This window comes from Diadema antillarum, unplaced genomic scaffold (assembly GCF_040938485.1).
Source record: "Diadema antillarum isolate AM-2024a unplaced genomic scaffold, OU_Dant_1.0 seq00001266_RagTag, whole genome shotgun sequence".
NCBI classification, from domain to species: Eukaryota; Metazoa; Echinodermata; class Echinoidea; order Diadematoida; family Diadematidae; genus Diadema; species Diadema antillarum.
Window position 1 is genome coordinate 1 of NW_027272048.1, and position 16,625 is coordinate 16,625.

The following is a 16,625-nucleotide window of genomic DNA, read 5'->3' on the forward strand; positions in this document are numbered from 1 at the left end:
CAGGAGACAATATGAGCTTTGTATCTTGAGATTGGTTGGAAACTGACAAATCAAGACACAGGAGACAATATGAGCTTTGTATCTTGAGATTGGTTGGGAACTAACAAATCAAGACACAGGAGACAATATGAGCTTTGTATCTTGAGATTGGTTGAGAACTGACAAGTCAAGACACAGGAGACAATATAAGCTTTGTATCTTGAGATTGGTTGGGAACTAACAAATCAAGACACAGGAGACAATATGAGCTTTGTATCTTGAGATTGGTTGAGAACTGACAAATCAAGACACAGGAGACAATATGAGCTTTGTATCTTGAGATTGGTTGGAAACTGACAAATCAAGACACAGGAGACAATATGAGCTTTGTATCTTGAGATTGGTTGGAAACTGACAAATCAAGACACAGGAGACAATATGAGCTTTGTATCTTGAGATTGGTTGAGAACTGACAAGTCAAGACACAGGAGACAATATGAGCTTTGTATCTTGAGATTGGTTGGAAACTGACAAATCAAGACACAGGAGACAATATGAGCTTTGTATCTTGAGATTGGTTGAGAACTGACAAATCAAGACACAGGAGACAATATGAGCTTTGTATCTTGAGATTGGTTGGGAACTGACAAATCAAGACACAGGAGACAATATGAGCTTTGTATCTTGAGATTGGTTGGGAACTGACAAATCAAGACACAGGAGACAATATGAGCTTTGTATCTTGAGATTGGTTGAGAACTGACAAGTCAAGACACAGTCTGAGACAAAACGAGCTTGGCTTATGGGAATTTGACAAGCAACTGTTTATCAATTTCATATTGGTTAAGTGTCATAGGCTGCATTTATCAACTCCTTTTCTCGGCAGAAACAGGTTATCCAAACAGCTTTCAAGGAATTTTTACGAGTTGACAAACGCAAAGCTGTTTTGAAAGCCCTTTAGGAAAGCCTTTTATGAAAGGGTGCGTTTATCAACTCTCCTTTCTCGGCAGAAACAGGTTATCCAAACAGCTTTCCAGGAATTTTCACGAGTTGATAAATGCAAAGCAATTTTGAAAGCCCTTTAGGAAAGCTTTTTCGAAAGCCCAAAATTTGTGACGATCCAAACAGGTTTCCTAAACAGGTTATCAGAAACCTGTCTGTAAATCAAAGCCTTTCGAAGTTGATAAATGCAAAGCTATTTTGAAAGCCCTTTAGGTCGCCCTACTGCGGTTACGCAACCATGCGTTTCCGGTTTCTGAAAAAACGCGCGCCACGTAAAGTGCGCACGAGTACATGTACACAGGTGTATACAGCTGTGTGGGACGCATATGCTTGGAACAAGGAGGTGTTTCTTTCACCAACAAGGTTTGAGAAATAGAGTAACAACAGTCTCATTCCCTTTGATCCCATGTCTCATGCCGCCACTCAGAAATATTTGAAGTACAAGTGTATGTGCTAAACTGGAGCTGCCTCACAGATAGGCCAGACAATTGATTCATGTGGCATTGTATCATGACTCGTCACTCTCAGAGGAAGATAATTATGTCTTTATGATGGTAATTGCTTTTCGCCGTCCCTTCTTAGAAAACAAGCGGCACATTAATAGTACAGGCAGTCAGGGCTTTAGGGCTCTCGAAAGGGCTATGGAAAGGGCTTTCGAAAGGGCTATCGAAAGGACTATCGAAAGCCGTTTAAACAGGGGAAAGTTGATAAACGCAGCTGACGAAAACAAGCGGCACATTAATAGTACAGGGGAGTGGACAGGGCTTTCGAAAGGGCTATCGAAATGGCTTTCGAAAGTCGTTTAAACAGGGGAAGTTGATAAACACAGCCATAGATTCATTAAACTTTTTGTGCTATCTGATTTTCATTACCTTTCTCATATGCCATCATATCTTGTCAATACATAGGCAGCATTAAGATTTTATGGTATTGCAAACTATTGGAGCAGACCTTTTTTGTGCAAAACTATTTTGAAACATTAAAGATTTGCAATATCAACAATCTCACCTGAAAATTCCAAATAATGACATTACTAACACCATCCCACTTTGGCTTTCCGTCTTCATCATATCCATTGAATCCCAGTCCTCCTGCATTATTTATAGCATCGGCTGCAAGGAAAGAGATAAGATAATCATTTATTTGTATAATCTAGTGAATGAATACAGCATGAGATTGTATGGTATGGTACATACCGGAAATAAGCATAAAAAAAGAGAGAAAGAAAAAAACATTATGGCATCAAGATATGAATGTTCTTACTTCCTTACTCATTGTTGCCCAACTCTGAACAATGAGTAATATTCAGGGTATACACATTGTATCTCACTGAAGGAGACTCTCTGACTTTGATCAGTCCCTGTCACTTATGAGACTCAAAATACACAAAAAAAAAATGGATTGTGCTCTAATTGAGAAGGCGAATCCACTGCAATTTCATATACATGTACTAAGTTTCAAGATACCTTGAGCCACTTTGGAGATATGGAAGAAGTGAAATTCAGCACTTTCACTTGATCTTTGATCTTTGACATTTCGACCTTGGATCTTTTTGGCAAACCCATCAACAACAATTTCCCAAAGAATCTCCATTGAGCAATACACATGTATACACCGAGTTTCAAAAAAATTGTGCAGGCATTGCGTATCAATATGAGGGGAAAAAGTGAAATTTTGAAGAGGTGACCTTGACCTTTCACCTCCTGACCTTTGAACCATGACCCAAAAGTTCCCTAGATAATCACTGCCAGTCAGTACATGCATATGTACTATGTTCCATGAAGATACCTTGAACCAATTCCGAGATATAGAGAAAAAAGTGAAATTTGAACAGTTTCATTTGACCTTTGACCTTTGACCTAATGACCTGAAACTCTCACCAAAGAATCTTTATTGGGTAGTTCATGCATACATCAAATTCCAAGAAAATACCTTCAGGCACTGCATAGATAGGGGGAAATAGTGAAATTCTAAGCATTTGACCTTTTGACCTTTGACCTTGAGCATCTGCACCTAAAAGTTGACAGGCACAATGTCACCCCCTCATATATACATGCCAAGTTTCATTAGGATACCTTAAACAGTTTTTTAGTTACGCTGTCCACAAAATTGATTACAGACAGACAGAAGGATGGAAGGACGGATGGACAGAAGGATGGACAAAGCGAAAACATAATGCCTCCAGCACCACTTCGTGGCGGAGGCATAAAAAACAATCAAAAGTGAATTGCAACATGAGTGGGGAAAGAAGAAAGCCCTCAAATATCTAAAATTTACACACACAAACAAACAAAACACAGGAATGATAAGGGTAGCAGATTCTTACCTAAGACCCATCCAAAGAAATACTTGGACTTGGCGACTTCTACTGACACAATGACAAAAATCATCTTTTGCCAGAATGTGGTAGTCTCCATATGATGGTCATCTGTGTGTTGGAAGGAAACACCAAACTGGTTGATTATACTTAGACTGACAGACACACACACAAACACACACACACAAACATGCATCAACCATCTCACTTGTAGGATTACTCCAAACTTAGGCAACATTTTCCATCATGCTTTAAAGAGCACCAATAAACTTGTTGATGTCAACATGTCTGTTTTTTTCTTTCCCTTTACAAGACATTTATCTCCAATGCTACTCTATTTTCAGGAGGTGATTGGGCTCAATGTGTGATGTGAGGAATAGTCCACAGTGCATATGGCAGAGTACTAAGTTGGGTCACCTATTACTAAACAATACTTGCTATTCTTCAGAGTGATTACAATTTAAGTATGTATTTTTTTCCCCATCATCAGTAAATGCATTCATATGTAAAAGAAAAAAAAAATACAAACACTGGTCGATTCTGAACGACACTTTTGATTTTGTTTTACTGCATCAAAATGGAAAGAAAAAAAAATATACTTACCAACATTTCGCATGATTGGATATTTGGGGACCAGAGTAAGAAGAATGACAGCACAGAAGACACTGAAACTAAGTTTGCCTGCAAGTGCTACCTATAACGGCAAAACCAAACAAACAAAAAATATCCGGTGTACATGAAGTTTTCTGATAGAGTCTTTGCCAATCTCATACAGATTCTTTATCCTCCAACTACATGCTATTGTGTATTGCTACATGCATCATCAATACTCCTTTATGAAAGATTATGTAAAAAAAGAATTGGACAAAAAGAACCATAATACATGTAGATGCTAAGGTTTGAATAAATTTGGTGTGATTTTCACGAGCCATTGTAACACTCACAGTATAATGCATCACAAAAGCCAAATTGAGTCACATGGAGTGATGTTTCAATAGGCGAAGAAATATTGACTTTGGGAAAAACTTAAATGTGGTTTGGAATTATACTTGAATTTATTTATCTTTATAATACCACAAGGATTTTTCATACAGTGTATTAATAAATTCATAATGATGGATCTCAAGAGAATTTCAGTGATATCTACAATATAAAGCTACATGTTGGGTGAAGCAACTTTTTGTTCTCACAAAACCAATGACCAAAAAATGTGGGCAAGAAGAGCAGTCAATAGCACTGTGTGGAGCATTCAGCTGTGCTTGGTGTGCCACTTGTCCCCAATGGAGCTATAGGTGGTATGAATGAGATACTGACTAACACTATGAGATGAGGGAAGATTCTTGTCATTTTATCAGGAATCATACTTCCATAATATCCTACTGGAATACAGAGGAAAAGTCTTCTACAAGGATAAGGCAAAGCCTGTATCACTAATATTCTTACTTTATTTGAAGGTTCCTTGTACACCAAAACCTCTTCTCCTGTAGAAGTCTTCTCTTTTACCAAGTACTTGGACCCATCAATGACTTTGACATAGTCCCCATAGTAGGTAATTGGACCAATGAGGAGACTTTGAGGATAAAAGATAAAACTGAGGTATTCCAGGAGGCTGGGGATTTTCCTGTACGAACAAAACAGAATGTACAGTATCAGTGATAACAACAGTACTCATTATGACAAACACAGACCACAGTATCAGTGATAACAACAGTACTCATTATGACAAACACAGACTACAGTATCAGTGATAACAATACAGTGCCGACCGCGGGAAACGTCACGCTTTTCCGAGATCTGGACGAGGCCACTGACGCGTATCCCCGCGGGTACCCGCGGGTATACGCGTTCAGTGGACGAGTCCATCCGCCCGCACGGATAATCCATCCTCGGGAATTTGCGTCTCGATTGACGCGGGTTGGACGAGGGTGGACGAGGGTGGACGAGGGTATTCAAGGGCACATTCCCGTTAAGCTTTATTTTGACCGCTCAATCAAAATACATTTCATGGAGTTCCGACTTTGCCCATTTTCATCAAATTCCGATTTCAGGGGCTTCTTTTCGATTTAATCACACTCTGATGTCCACTGCCTTGATTGTTCGCTACTTTCTAAAGAAGTACACCTGCGGAAGTTGTGCACATGCGTTCATCACTCAAGTATCAATAATTATTAGAACATATCGACATCGGTTACGATCATCTCGCTATTCACGACTTTTAACGACCTGCGCCACCAAAATTTCATTGCTGAAAATTCGGTGGCCCAATCGGGCTACAAAAAAAGTCGGATGTTTGCCTTTACTTTTGAAAATGAACAGCGGTAACAGTCGGCTCCGTAAGACGCAAAAATGAATGTCGCATGTTTACTTTTGATTTTAGAAATGAATCACGGTGACATTTGACTCCGTATGATACTGGAATAAATACCGAATGTTTGCTTTGGCGTTCGGAAGTGAATGATAATATTCAACTCCGTAAGACGATAAGATAAATGCCGGATGTTTGCTCTTACGTTCGAAAGTAAATAGCAATAACATTCAGCTCCGGAAGATGCTTGAGTAGGCTATATGTCGAATGATCCCTTTGACGTTCGGAAATGAATAACAAAAATATTCAACTCCGTACGATGATAAAATAAAAGACGGATATTTGCTTTTACTTTCGAAAATAAATAGCAATAACATTCGGCTTCGGAAAATGCTAACATAAATGTCAGATGATTGCTTTTACGTTCGGAAGTGAATAGCAGTAATATTCTGCTCCATACGATGCTAAAATAACTGTTGGATGTTTGCTTTTAGATTTCGAAATGAATAACAGTAACATTCAGGTGCGTTCGGTGGTAAAATTAATGTTCAATGATTGCTTTGATGTTCGGAAATGAATAACAATGACATTCAACTCCGTATATACGTTTATAAAATATACAATGTATATCTGATGTTTGCTTTTACGTTCGGAAGTAAATAGCAATAACATTCAGCTCCCGAAGATGCTAAAGTAAATGTCGAATGATCCCTTTGACGTTCGGAAATAAATAACAAAAATATTCAACTTCTTACGATAATAAAATGAATGACGGATGATTGCCTGTACTTTCGAAAGTAAATAGCAATAGCATTCGGCTCCGGAAGATGACAAAATAGATGTCAGATGATTGCTTTTACGTTCGGAAGTGAATAGCAGTAATATTCTGCTCCATACGATGCTAAAATAACTGTCGGATGTTCGCTTTTAAATTTCGAAATGAATAACAGTAACATTCACCTGCGTTCGATGGTTCGGAAATGAACACAATAATATTCAACTCCGTGTATACGATGATAACATAAATGTCTGATGTTTGCCTTTATGTTCAAGAGTAAATGGCAATAACATTCAGCTCCGGAAGATGCTAAAATAAATGTCGAATGTTTGCTGTGACGTTCGGAAATTAATAACAAAAATATTCAACTCCGTATATACGATTTTGCGTTCGGAAGTGAATAGCAGTAATGTTCTGCTCCATACGATGCTAAAATAACTGTCGGATGTTCGCTTTTAAATTTCGAAATGAATAACAGTATACATTCAGCTGCGTTCGATGGTTCGGAAATGAACACAATGATATTCAACTCCGTGTATATGATAACATAAATGTCTGATGTTTGCTTTTATGTTCAAGAGTAAATAGCAATAACATTCAGCTCCGGAAGATGCTAAAATAAATAACGCATGTTTGTTGTGACGTTCGGAAATGAATAACCAAAATAACTCCGTATATACGATGATAAAATAAATGTCTGATATTCGGTTTTACGTTCGAAATATAACAATAACAATCAGCTCCCTTCGACTTTCGGAAATGAATGATAATAATATTCAACTCCGTACGATGTTTAAATAAATGTCGGATGCTTGCTTATAATTTATATTGCTATGTACTTTCGCAAATAAATAGCAATAACATTCGGCTCCGGAAGATGCCAAAATGATTAATGTCACATGATTGCTTTTACGTTTGGAAGTGAATAGCAGTTACATTCTGTTCCGTACTATGCTAAAATAAATGTCGGATATTTGCTACATGTGTATTACATTTCGAAATGAATAGTAACATTTGGCTGCGTTTGATGGTAAAAAACAAAACAAAAACAAAACAAAACACACACACACACACACAAAACTGTCTGATGTCTGCCTTGACGTTCAAAATTCGGCCCCGTACGATATGATGAAATAATTGTCAGATGACTCATTTCACTTTCGCAAGTGGACAACAGTGACATTCGGCTCCGTACGATGATAAAATAGATGTCGGATGTTTGCTTTTATATTTGGAAATGACTAACTGTTAAATTCTGCTCCGTATACGACAGAGCTGCCAACCTTTCGAAGCACAAATTAGTACTCAGCAGCTCCAAAATTCGTATTTTCCACCAGAATTCGTATTTTTTTCAATCTCCCTCTTTTTGCTATGAGGCCTACAGGCTCTAAACATAACGTTATGACACATGCCGAAGCATCCAGCTGGTCACCAGCACGATAAAGATTCTAAACTACGCAATGTTCAGCGTTGATTGATTGCTTTCTCGCAATGTGTACAAGTGCAAGTTTGTACCTCCAAAATCTTTCTGGGCTGATCATGGAAGCTTCCATTTTCTAGCAGGGGACGGGGAATGCTTGATCTTCTCAAGAGAGCTTCTGTGTGAGCGGATGCAAAACTCTGTTCTGTGTTTCCAATTATGTACTATCAAAACATAATCATGTGTTGTTTTCAGGCTTTTTTCATTTTATTGGATTTGAAACATCAGTATTTTTCGAAGTATTCCAATTCCTTTTCCCCTGACTGGAATCGGAAAGTCTGCTATAACGATGATCGCAAAATGCCGCGCTGTGTGTGGAAGCGCCGATGTGGTGCAAACACGTGGCTTCATTTTCAAGTTTAAATGAATGCGCCATGTGCTCCTGCCTATAAGAGGTTACTGCAAGTTCGATGGATCGAATGCGCCATAGCTGAGCTGAGCTGAATGGCTTGTTTACGGTAAACATGCAATTTACGTTCGATATGAAGAAATCATTACGTCTTTCACGAGGGAAAAACACACAAAACAAACAAACAAACAAACAAAATACACCCACGAACGAATGTTGATAGCCAAAACTTTGAAAAGTAATAAGCAGTTTTGATGCGCGTGAACTGAAATTAATTGTCATTACACGTTGTATTTTGCTGTCTAACCAGGTGATGACTGCATCTCATTGGACCTTCTCGTAGTGAATTTGTCTGGGCATACGAGACCTTTCATGTATTTCTGTGATTGCATTTTTAATTGACTAAATAATCAATCCTTTTGTTATTGTTCAGGGAACATTAGATATTCGATCAAGTACACTATAATCGACTCTTCGATGTTCCCTACTATGCGCCAAAAGAAAGGCTATAGACATAGAACCATGATATCTTTGGAATTTTTCCTTTAATTCAACTAATGAGCTGGTTCTTCGATCGATATTTCCAGGATACTTACACGCTGTTTATTCCAATGCGCGCATTCTTTCGTCTGGCACGCACCTGGGTGTGGCACCTGCTTTTGTGGAAATTTCCACAAGGGAGAGGGGTGGGGTGTCAAGTTTCTTCGAGCCGAAGAGACTGCATACACAATCTCTTCGCTTTTATTTATTGTCATTCGTGTTTTCGCCTTATTCTTTGCTGATATTGAACATTTAGATTTAACTTTACGAAAGTTGCTATAGCACATGGTTCGTTTTGTTGTGAGGTGTACGTAATTTCTTTTTTTTTAATCATTCTTGAGAGGGGAAAGAAGAGTAAGGGGGAAAGAAGACTAGAGGGAAAGGGAAATAAAACAAACGTCACGTACGCTGAGCATTCACAGGAAGCCGTCTTTTTACACCAGTCACCAGCATAGTTATCATCACTATCAGACATCACTCAAGATCATTTTAGCCTTTTCCTATGATCAACATTAAGAAACACGCATAATCCCTCGAGATAAATACCTAGGAAACTCAATAATAAATACAAAGTATCAACACCTCCCAACAACACAAACATTTAGAAAAGACAGCAAATAGCACATCGAAGCGACTGGGATCAAACTCCGTCGCTTCGATTGCAGCGAAGCGGAGAAATCGCCGTTACGAAAATAACAGTGCGAGACACTAAGAGAATTACGTTTAAATACTTCAAAGTATAAAGGGAACAGATAAAGTGATATAAAATGTAAGAAATCGTACTAAACGAGGTGTGAGAAACGACGGAAATAAAACGAAGTTTAGTAGTAAGCTTAGGCCCTAGCAAAAGTTTTGCAGCACCGAAAGCTACGCGAAAATAAACACACATATAAAACTCGGTATTGCGACGAGATCCTATGGGATCAAGTCAATAAACGATACAAAACAAAGGAAATTGATTCATTTTGACGGGAAAATAGTTTGTTATAAGTATTCTGTTATATGAGATCTCCTTTAATAGGCCTAGAAATAATCGAGTTTCCACGATACTCTGGAAAGAAAGTTCGAACGCTTTTCACCTGCACATATACTGCAGAGGGCAGTGCACATCAGTCATCAATACACGAACAGAAACTCACCTCTACAACTTCCTCGCAGAAAATGATGCAATAGCGTTATAAAAAAAAAAAAAAACAGACAACACTCTAAAAATCATTTCGTACTTGGGAGGCAAGGGACAAGAGGATGAAAAGAAGAGAAAAAGAAGCAGACATTGCACAACGGGACGCTTTCACCCCGCCTCATACGGTACTGTAGTGGCAGCTGGCTAATTGGGATACCACGGCGATCCATGTAAACATCCAGGGTCCGTAGGCGACAGGGATTCACGCGCGCGAAGTTCTGTTCGGTGTACACAGTACGCAAGCAGCGATATGCGTGTGCGCACATTTTTCTATTCAGCGCTTTCCACATACGGTGCGTACGCGTTGCATCGATATCCCAGCTGAATACAGATAACATGGCACATGCGACGTGCGTTTGCTATATTTTTACCCATTATTTTGCCCCACTGTGAATTCGTACTTTCTAAGGACGTTTTCATATTGTCGTATTCCCTTCGATTTTTCGTATACGAATTTTTCGGAACGGTTGGCAGCTCTGGTACAATGCTAACATAAATAACAGATTATTGCTTTCACATTTGAAAATGATTAATGGTATACATAGGCTCAGTATGATGCTTAAATAAATAGAGGATGTTTGCTTCACATTCGGAAATCAATAAGGGTAACATTCAGCTCCATAAGATGCTAAAATGAATGTCGGTTGTTTGCTTTTATACAGTGTATTTGAAAATGATTAACGGTAATATTCGGCTCCGTAAGGTTCTAACATACTATAGTAAATGTTGGATGATTGCTTTTACAATCAGAAATGAATAGCGGTAACTTTCGGCTCTTTACAATGCTAAAACAAACAATCTGGAAATGCTCCCACTTTCTCATCCCAAAAGTAAGCTATGACCACCTAATAGCATAGGCATCAACTTTTATAATTATCTATAAGCCTATTTGCTAAATCTTAGAATTCAGAATAATGGTGATTGAGATGATCTACTTTTGTATTCATTTATTTTAGACATGGGTACCTGTCACGTCAGTAATGCTTAATAATTGTTTTTAGTAGGACCGATTTAGTTTTTCCTATGTTTTTCTTGATTTTTTTGGCCACCAAAAAAAAAAAATAGAAATCAATGATTTTGGTGGTCAAAAATAAAAATTAGTTTGGAGCCCTGCGATATCATTGGGCTCATCATTACTTAATCTTTCCCATGATACGCTAATATTTATATCATCAATCTGCCGACGTCATCCGACAATTCATGATTCAAACCTTTTTTTTTTTTCATCGTCCGTAACCCAACTTTGAACACAGACAGGGTATTCTTTCTCATTCTAGAGTAATGAAGGAGCGCACTTTCGGCTGTGATCTAAGTCCTATTATCATCATGAGTTCATGTCGCCGTTTAGTGATCTAAACTTCAGCTTTGCTGAACTGTTCAATGTCTTGAGCAGGAAGCGAAAACAATGGCTGGACTAAGGAACCTTCGTTTTTAAAAGGGGGAAATAAACAACACTGAAACCGAACAAGCCGGCCGAGCATTGTTTAGGTTAACCACGCGTGGTGATAATCGCGCCCATTGATCGCTCTGTCCAGCTGGCTTAACCCTATTCTAACTGGGAGGAGTTTTTACTGGGGGTGACCCCCCCCCCCCCCCCCCCCTTCAGATCTCGGCCACCGATCGCGCGATCGCTGCGAAATTTTTCCTGAAGATAGAGCTGGATGTCAACTACAAGATTACATGGTCATACAATAGAAAAATATTGCCTTTCTATTTTTAATAAATTGATTATGCAAAGTTGTGCATGAAATCATATTTTCACCTATAACTCCATAAAAAAGACTGAAGTATTGCTAAATTTTTGTGTCAAAATTCCTCAAGACATATAAACCAATTTTCATTTAAAAATAAAGCACAGTCAAAACCAATTTCTTTTGTTTTTTATTGTTTTGTTAATTTCTTATGTATTTTATTGATTGTTCGACCTTGTGTTTTCTGTTGTTTTTCAAAATTTGTTGCAGGCACTTTTTCAGGCTTATCTACACTATATAGAATTGATTAATTTCAATGGTTCAAAGATGAAATACTATAATTTATATCAATTTAACCCCAAAAACACAATTTACATTCAATTTGCACACGATATCATGAATTTGAGCTGTTTTCCGGTTGACATGCATTTGCATAACATTACGTAACTTCAGAACGGTGTACTCAGACGTCGCAAATTTGGTCTCAAAATATGCGGAAGACTTCAATGAAAAAAGTTGTGAAACGACGCGGCAAAATCTTTGCGCGTTGCAGAATCGTGACGCGAAACGTGGGGGGGGGGTCAATTTGACCCATTTGACCCCCCCCCCCCCACCCAGTTAGAATAGGGTTAAGAGTATGCATATTGACCAAAAATAGTCAGAGGGATGCTAATTTACTCTTACAAGCTATCGCTACTATTTAAGTTGAAAACTGGAACTTTCTGAAAGGTTAAAGATGATCGTAAAATCAGTTCTGGCTACAGGATTTTATAATAATTATAATAGCATACAACATGTACCAAGTTTTCATCGTTTACCTGTCTTATCACTCCAAAGCAGTTCAGCTTAACTGTTGGCTTATAGAAGTGATCATCAATCGGTAAGGATTAGTCAGATGAATTCATGAATTCACTTTATGCATCACGGCTAATCGAACTATTCAACATCGTTGAAGTAACCATACTTTTTTATTTTCATAGTTCAAACTATTTCTTAACATTTATATGCAAAACGAAAGTACTCTACACGTTTTTCAAAATGCTCAGATGTAATGAGTCAATTCCACAAAGATTGCATTACAGCAACCTTTACTGACCTAAACAAGTTTTCTATAGAGCTATCAGTTCTATTATAATGGCATTCTGATAACTTCGACTGCGTTTTGAACTCGTACCGAGCACAGCATTCAAAACAACGGGTTCCTCAGGTCCTCTTTAGGTACTGGTATACTTGCTAAAAGCATTCTCTTTAGCTTCCATTGACAACAACATGCCATGGGAGGAGAATGGAAGCGATCAACTTTCTCGGTAAATGAGGCTTTTCGTATATAGCACACATTGCGTGCCTCTTTCTTTTTTTCTGTTTCTGTTGTTTCAAACTACACTGCAGCCGACACACAACACAAACACACCAAAGTTTACATTCAGGCAACCGTATTTTGGTATTGGTTAGAATCGAATTATATCTGTCTTGTGATTGGCTAATTATCTGTAGCAAAAACAAAACAAAACAAAACAAAACAAAAACAAAACAAACAAACACAAAAATGCTGAAAACTGCTTATCGAATATCAGTGGCGTGCCAAAGGAGTAAAATGGAGTCTATACTCTAAAGGGGCCTGAGCTTTTGATTCCAGAAGAATCTTCGTCAGAGGCAAAATGATAATCAGGCAGGGAAAGCAATCACATTATAAAGAAGTTCACACAACACGAACAGTCAGGGACAGGCTAGGGACACGGAACAAAGAAAACAAAAGGAGAGGATGGGAGGTCATGGGCAAGGAGGCCAACAGGTGAAGGGAGGGGGATTAAAGCAGGAGGGTGGATAGACAAAAGGCATAGGAGGGTCAGTGATAATCCTGAGTGCCATGGGGGTGCATCCATTTAAGAATGAATTTTCTCACACACCCAAGCTGTCGCCATTTATGTGTGTGCGATGAAGCGTTAACGCCGTCGCTAAGCAGGACTGTTGCATCATGGGGGGGGGGGGGGGGGGGGAACGGGTTGTGAGCTTGAACATAACCTGAACTTTAAGGGCGATTTTCTTTTTTTTTTCTTTTATGACTTCTAGGGATGCGGAAAGGGGTTGTTTTATATATTATTGTAAAGATAAAACTATACAATGTATGTAGAATTCAAGTATTTATATATACATGTGTAGACATGCCTAAAATTTCGTTTACTGCGACATACGCATTTCGACCGAGCGCATCACGACCTGTATGGACTACGCACATGTATTCTTTTATCTTGCGCTCTGCTTTTGTGGGAATTTCTTCAAGCATAGGTGTCAGGTTTTCCTACGTTACGTCTGCGGTCATTAATTCCATATTTGTTAGTTTGTCTGCTTTCTTATTCTGTGTTTTATGCATTTTACTTGAACTTAAAGGTCTAGACATTTCGTTTGCTAAATGCACGCGAGTCACGTTGCATTGTATGATGTATTTTGTTTCGTTGACCATTCATGAGAAGCGTTTCTTTGAGCAAACTCTCTTTTCACACCAAAATCACTTATAGAAGGTAGTCATCCACATTGGTTATCAAAATAATAATTCCGTCATTTTCCTTTCGTTCAGAAACAGGAATCAGAATTCTCAACACGTCATCCACATTGGTTATCAAAACAATTCCGTCATTTTCCTTTCGTTCAGAAACAAAAATCTGTTATTCTCAACACGTTATTACAAAAATTACATCTCACAGCGATAATAGGGCCTACTAGAACCAACTCATCGCAGCAAAATGACACATTACGGTTACGAGGACATACACAATGCTTGAACAAATTACTTTGCTTCAAAATGTAGAAACAGATGAAGTGACATAACAAGAGAAAGGGCGCACCGAAAGAGGTACACTGTATCAAGATCAACTAAGATAAACTCTAACAAAAAAGAAGAAGAAGGAGGAAACTATTCCCCCCCCCCCCCACACACACACACACACACATACACACAAACGAGTAGATACACAAAGGTCATATGTTTACCTTTGGGAGCAGTGATTTAAAAGATGTTTTAGATATCACATGTGATGCATAATAGGTCCGTTGTGCAAAGCATCCTACATAATTTTTTGTAATAAAGCCTAGAATATAAGGAGATATCAGTATTTCTCTTATAGATTGTAAAGAACCTTCGGAATTAGGACCTTTGTTTCATTTTCGGATTAACGAACCTTCGGCATAACGAACCTTATTTCATTTTTTGATAAATGAACCTTTGGAATAACAAGTTACAAACCTCATATTTTCGGATTAACGAACCTTCGGAATAGCAAACTGTAACCGTTCACATAGTGTACTGTATTTTCGATCATACGGATTCAATTTTTTTTTTTTCCAGCGGTTGTTTCTATCCCTATAACTCACATTTCAGAACTATGGGGGTTTTGTTTCATGTACGTGGTGAATTAATACGCCTTTAACGCAAGAGCAAAAACATGGGAAAGTTTGAATGCTTTTCACGTGCACATCGTCACATAAAGAGAATCAGGTGCTGACGGACCATAGAAGTGTCTCAAAATCAATACTGCCATGCAGCTTGCACCAAAATCACAATTCTGATAGGTATTATCCCGTAACAGGGGCGGATCCAGGAATTCCGTAAAGTGGGGGCGCGTTTACAAAATTAAAGGGGGGCGCACGCACCCCTCCCCCATTTTTTTTTTTTTTTTTACATTTCTTTTGTTGCAACAAAAAAAATAAATAAATAAAGGGGGGGGGGGCGGGCGCCGGTTGCGGTCCTCCCTGGATCCGCCCCTGCGTAACCAAGTAAGTTTGAGAGAGAAAAGTTTGAGCCAAAAACACAGCGTTGACAAGTACTACCACAAATTGCATTTTAAATATGGTATACAGTACACAGTACGAGAAAGTATACAGCACGAGATCTCTAGTTTGATTTTCATTTCGCTTCGAATAGTAGACGAGCAGTGACAATCCGTCAAAGTGCAAACTACAGCTAGGGCCTAGCGGCACAGTTTACAGGTCTACCTTCTGTTCACTGCATGGTACACATAAACAAGAACAAAAGCGTTTTCTTCTTTTGCATGTTAGCATGGGGACGATAGTGAATTAAGTTCACCAAGATTCAATGTTTGTAAACAAGAAAGCAGCGCGTAGCAAAGACCTCAGATCGTTGTTATAGCACACGTGCATCTATTGTGGTAACATTTTAATCAACGCACTAACACCATCTGAACATACTGAACGATCATGCCACACAATCTAGTCCATGGGCCAGGCCAGATATTGGTACCATCTGAGGTGGCAAAACCTTTTTGGTGTCATTTTGTTTGTCGGGCATAGATATGCTTATCAAGCTATGATAGCATTTCCAAATGAGTAGCTTAGTCATAGTAAATGAATTTTTAACTAATTTGGTCTCGTTGTTATATCCCTATACTTCTGAATCGAAACTAACCGCCATACAAAGAAGAGCACTGTCTTCTGTATGTTCCATAGAGCTGTATAATGCAGCTCTATGGTATGTTCACAGATGTTCTGTTGTAAACGCGGTGCGCTTAGTCTTTATTCAAGGCAGCGAAGGGAATATCCACAAGTTATGATGTCCACGGCGCTTAGTCTTTATTCTAGACGGCGAAGGGAATATCCAAAGCGTATGATACAGTGTGTATCCTTTTATCTAAAAACAACAACAACAACAAAAGCAATTCCTCGTGAATTTTACCGTATCTTTCAATTATTCATCATTTTCCGGCGAAAACGCTACGGTGAAAACGCTGATACCACGCCAATGTCGCTTTATTTCCCTCCAACAATGAAAGATAATGCAAAAACAATGTAGCGGTACACTACAATACATTATAATAAATAACATTGTAAATGAACAGAGTGATTTTTGTTTAAAACTGATGTATTTGTTGATAGGGTGGTATAAAAACAGTATAGATAATCCCTTTTATGAGGAACTTTAGATATGATAACGGTACATTGGTCTAGATAAAGAACTAAGCGCACCGCGTGACAGCTGTGGACATCATA

General features: G+C 38.5%; 1 protein-coding gene across 1 annotated transcript in view; it reads right to left on the reverse strand.

Annotated features, from left to right (window-relative positions):
• Positions 1–8: 8 nt before the first annotated feature.
• LOC139745452 (lysophospholipid acyltransferase 2-like) overlaps positions 9–16,625 on the reverse strand; it is a gene marked incomplete at its 3' end in the record, with an annotated part of 29,228 nt that continues 12,611 nt past the window's right edge. The window contains exons 6-10 of the mRNA XM_071655841.1: positions 4,742–4,919; positions 3,902–3,992; positions 3,308–3,409; positions 1,990–2,093; positions 9–42 (exon numbers count right to left, since the gene is read on the reverse strand). Of these exons, the coding sequence (XP_071511942.1) occupies positions 9–42; positions 1,990–2,093; positions 3,308–3,409; positions 3,902–3,992; positions 4,742–4,919 (509 nt within the window). The remainder of the gene's footprint in view (positions 43–1,989; positions 2,094–3,307; positions 3,410–3,901; positions 3,993–4,741; positions 4,920–16,625) is intronic.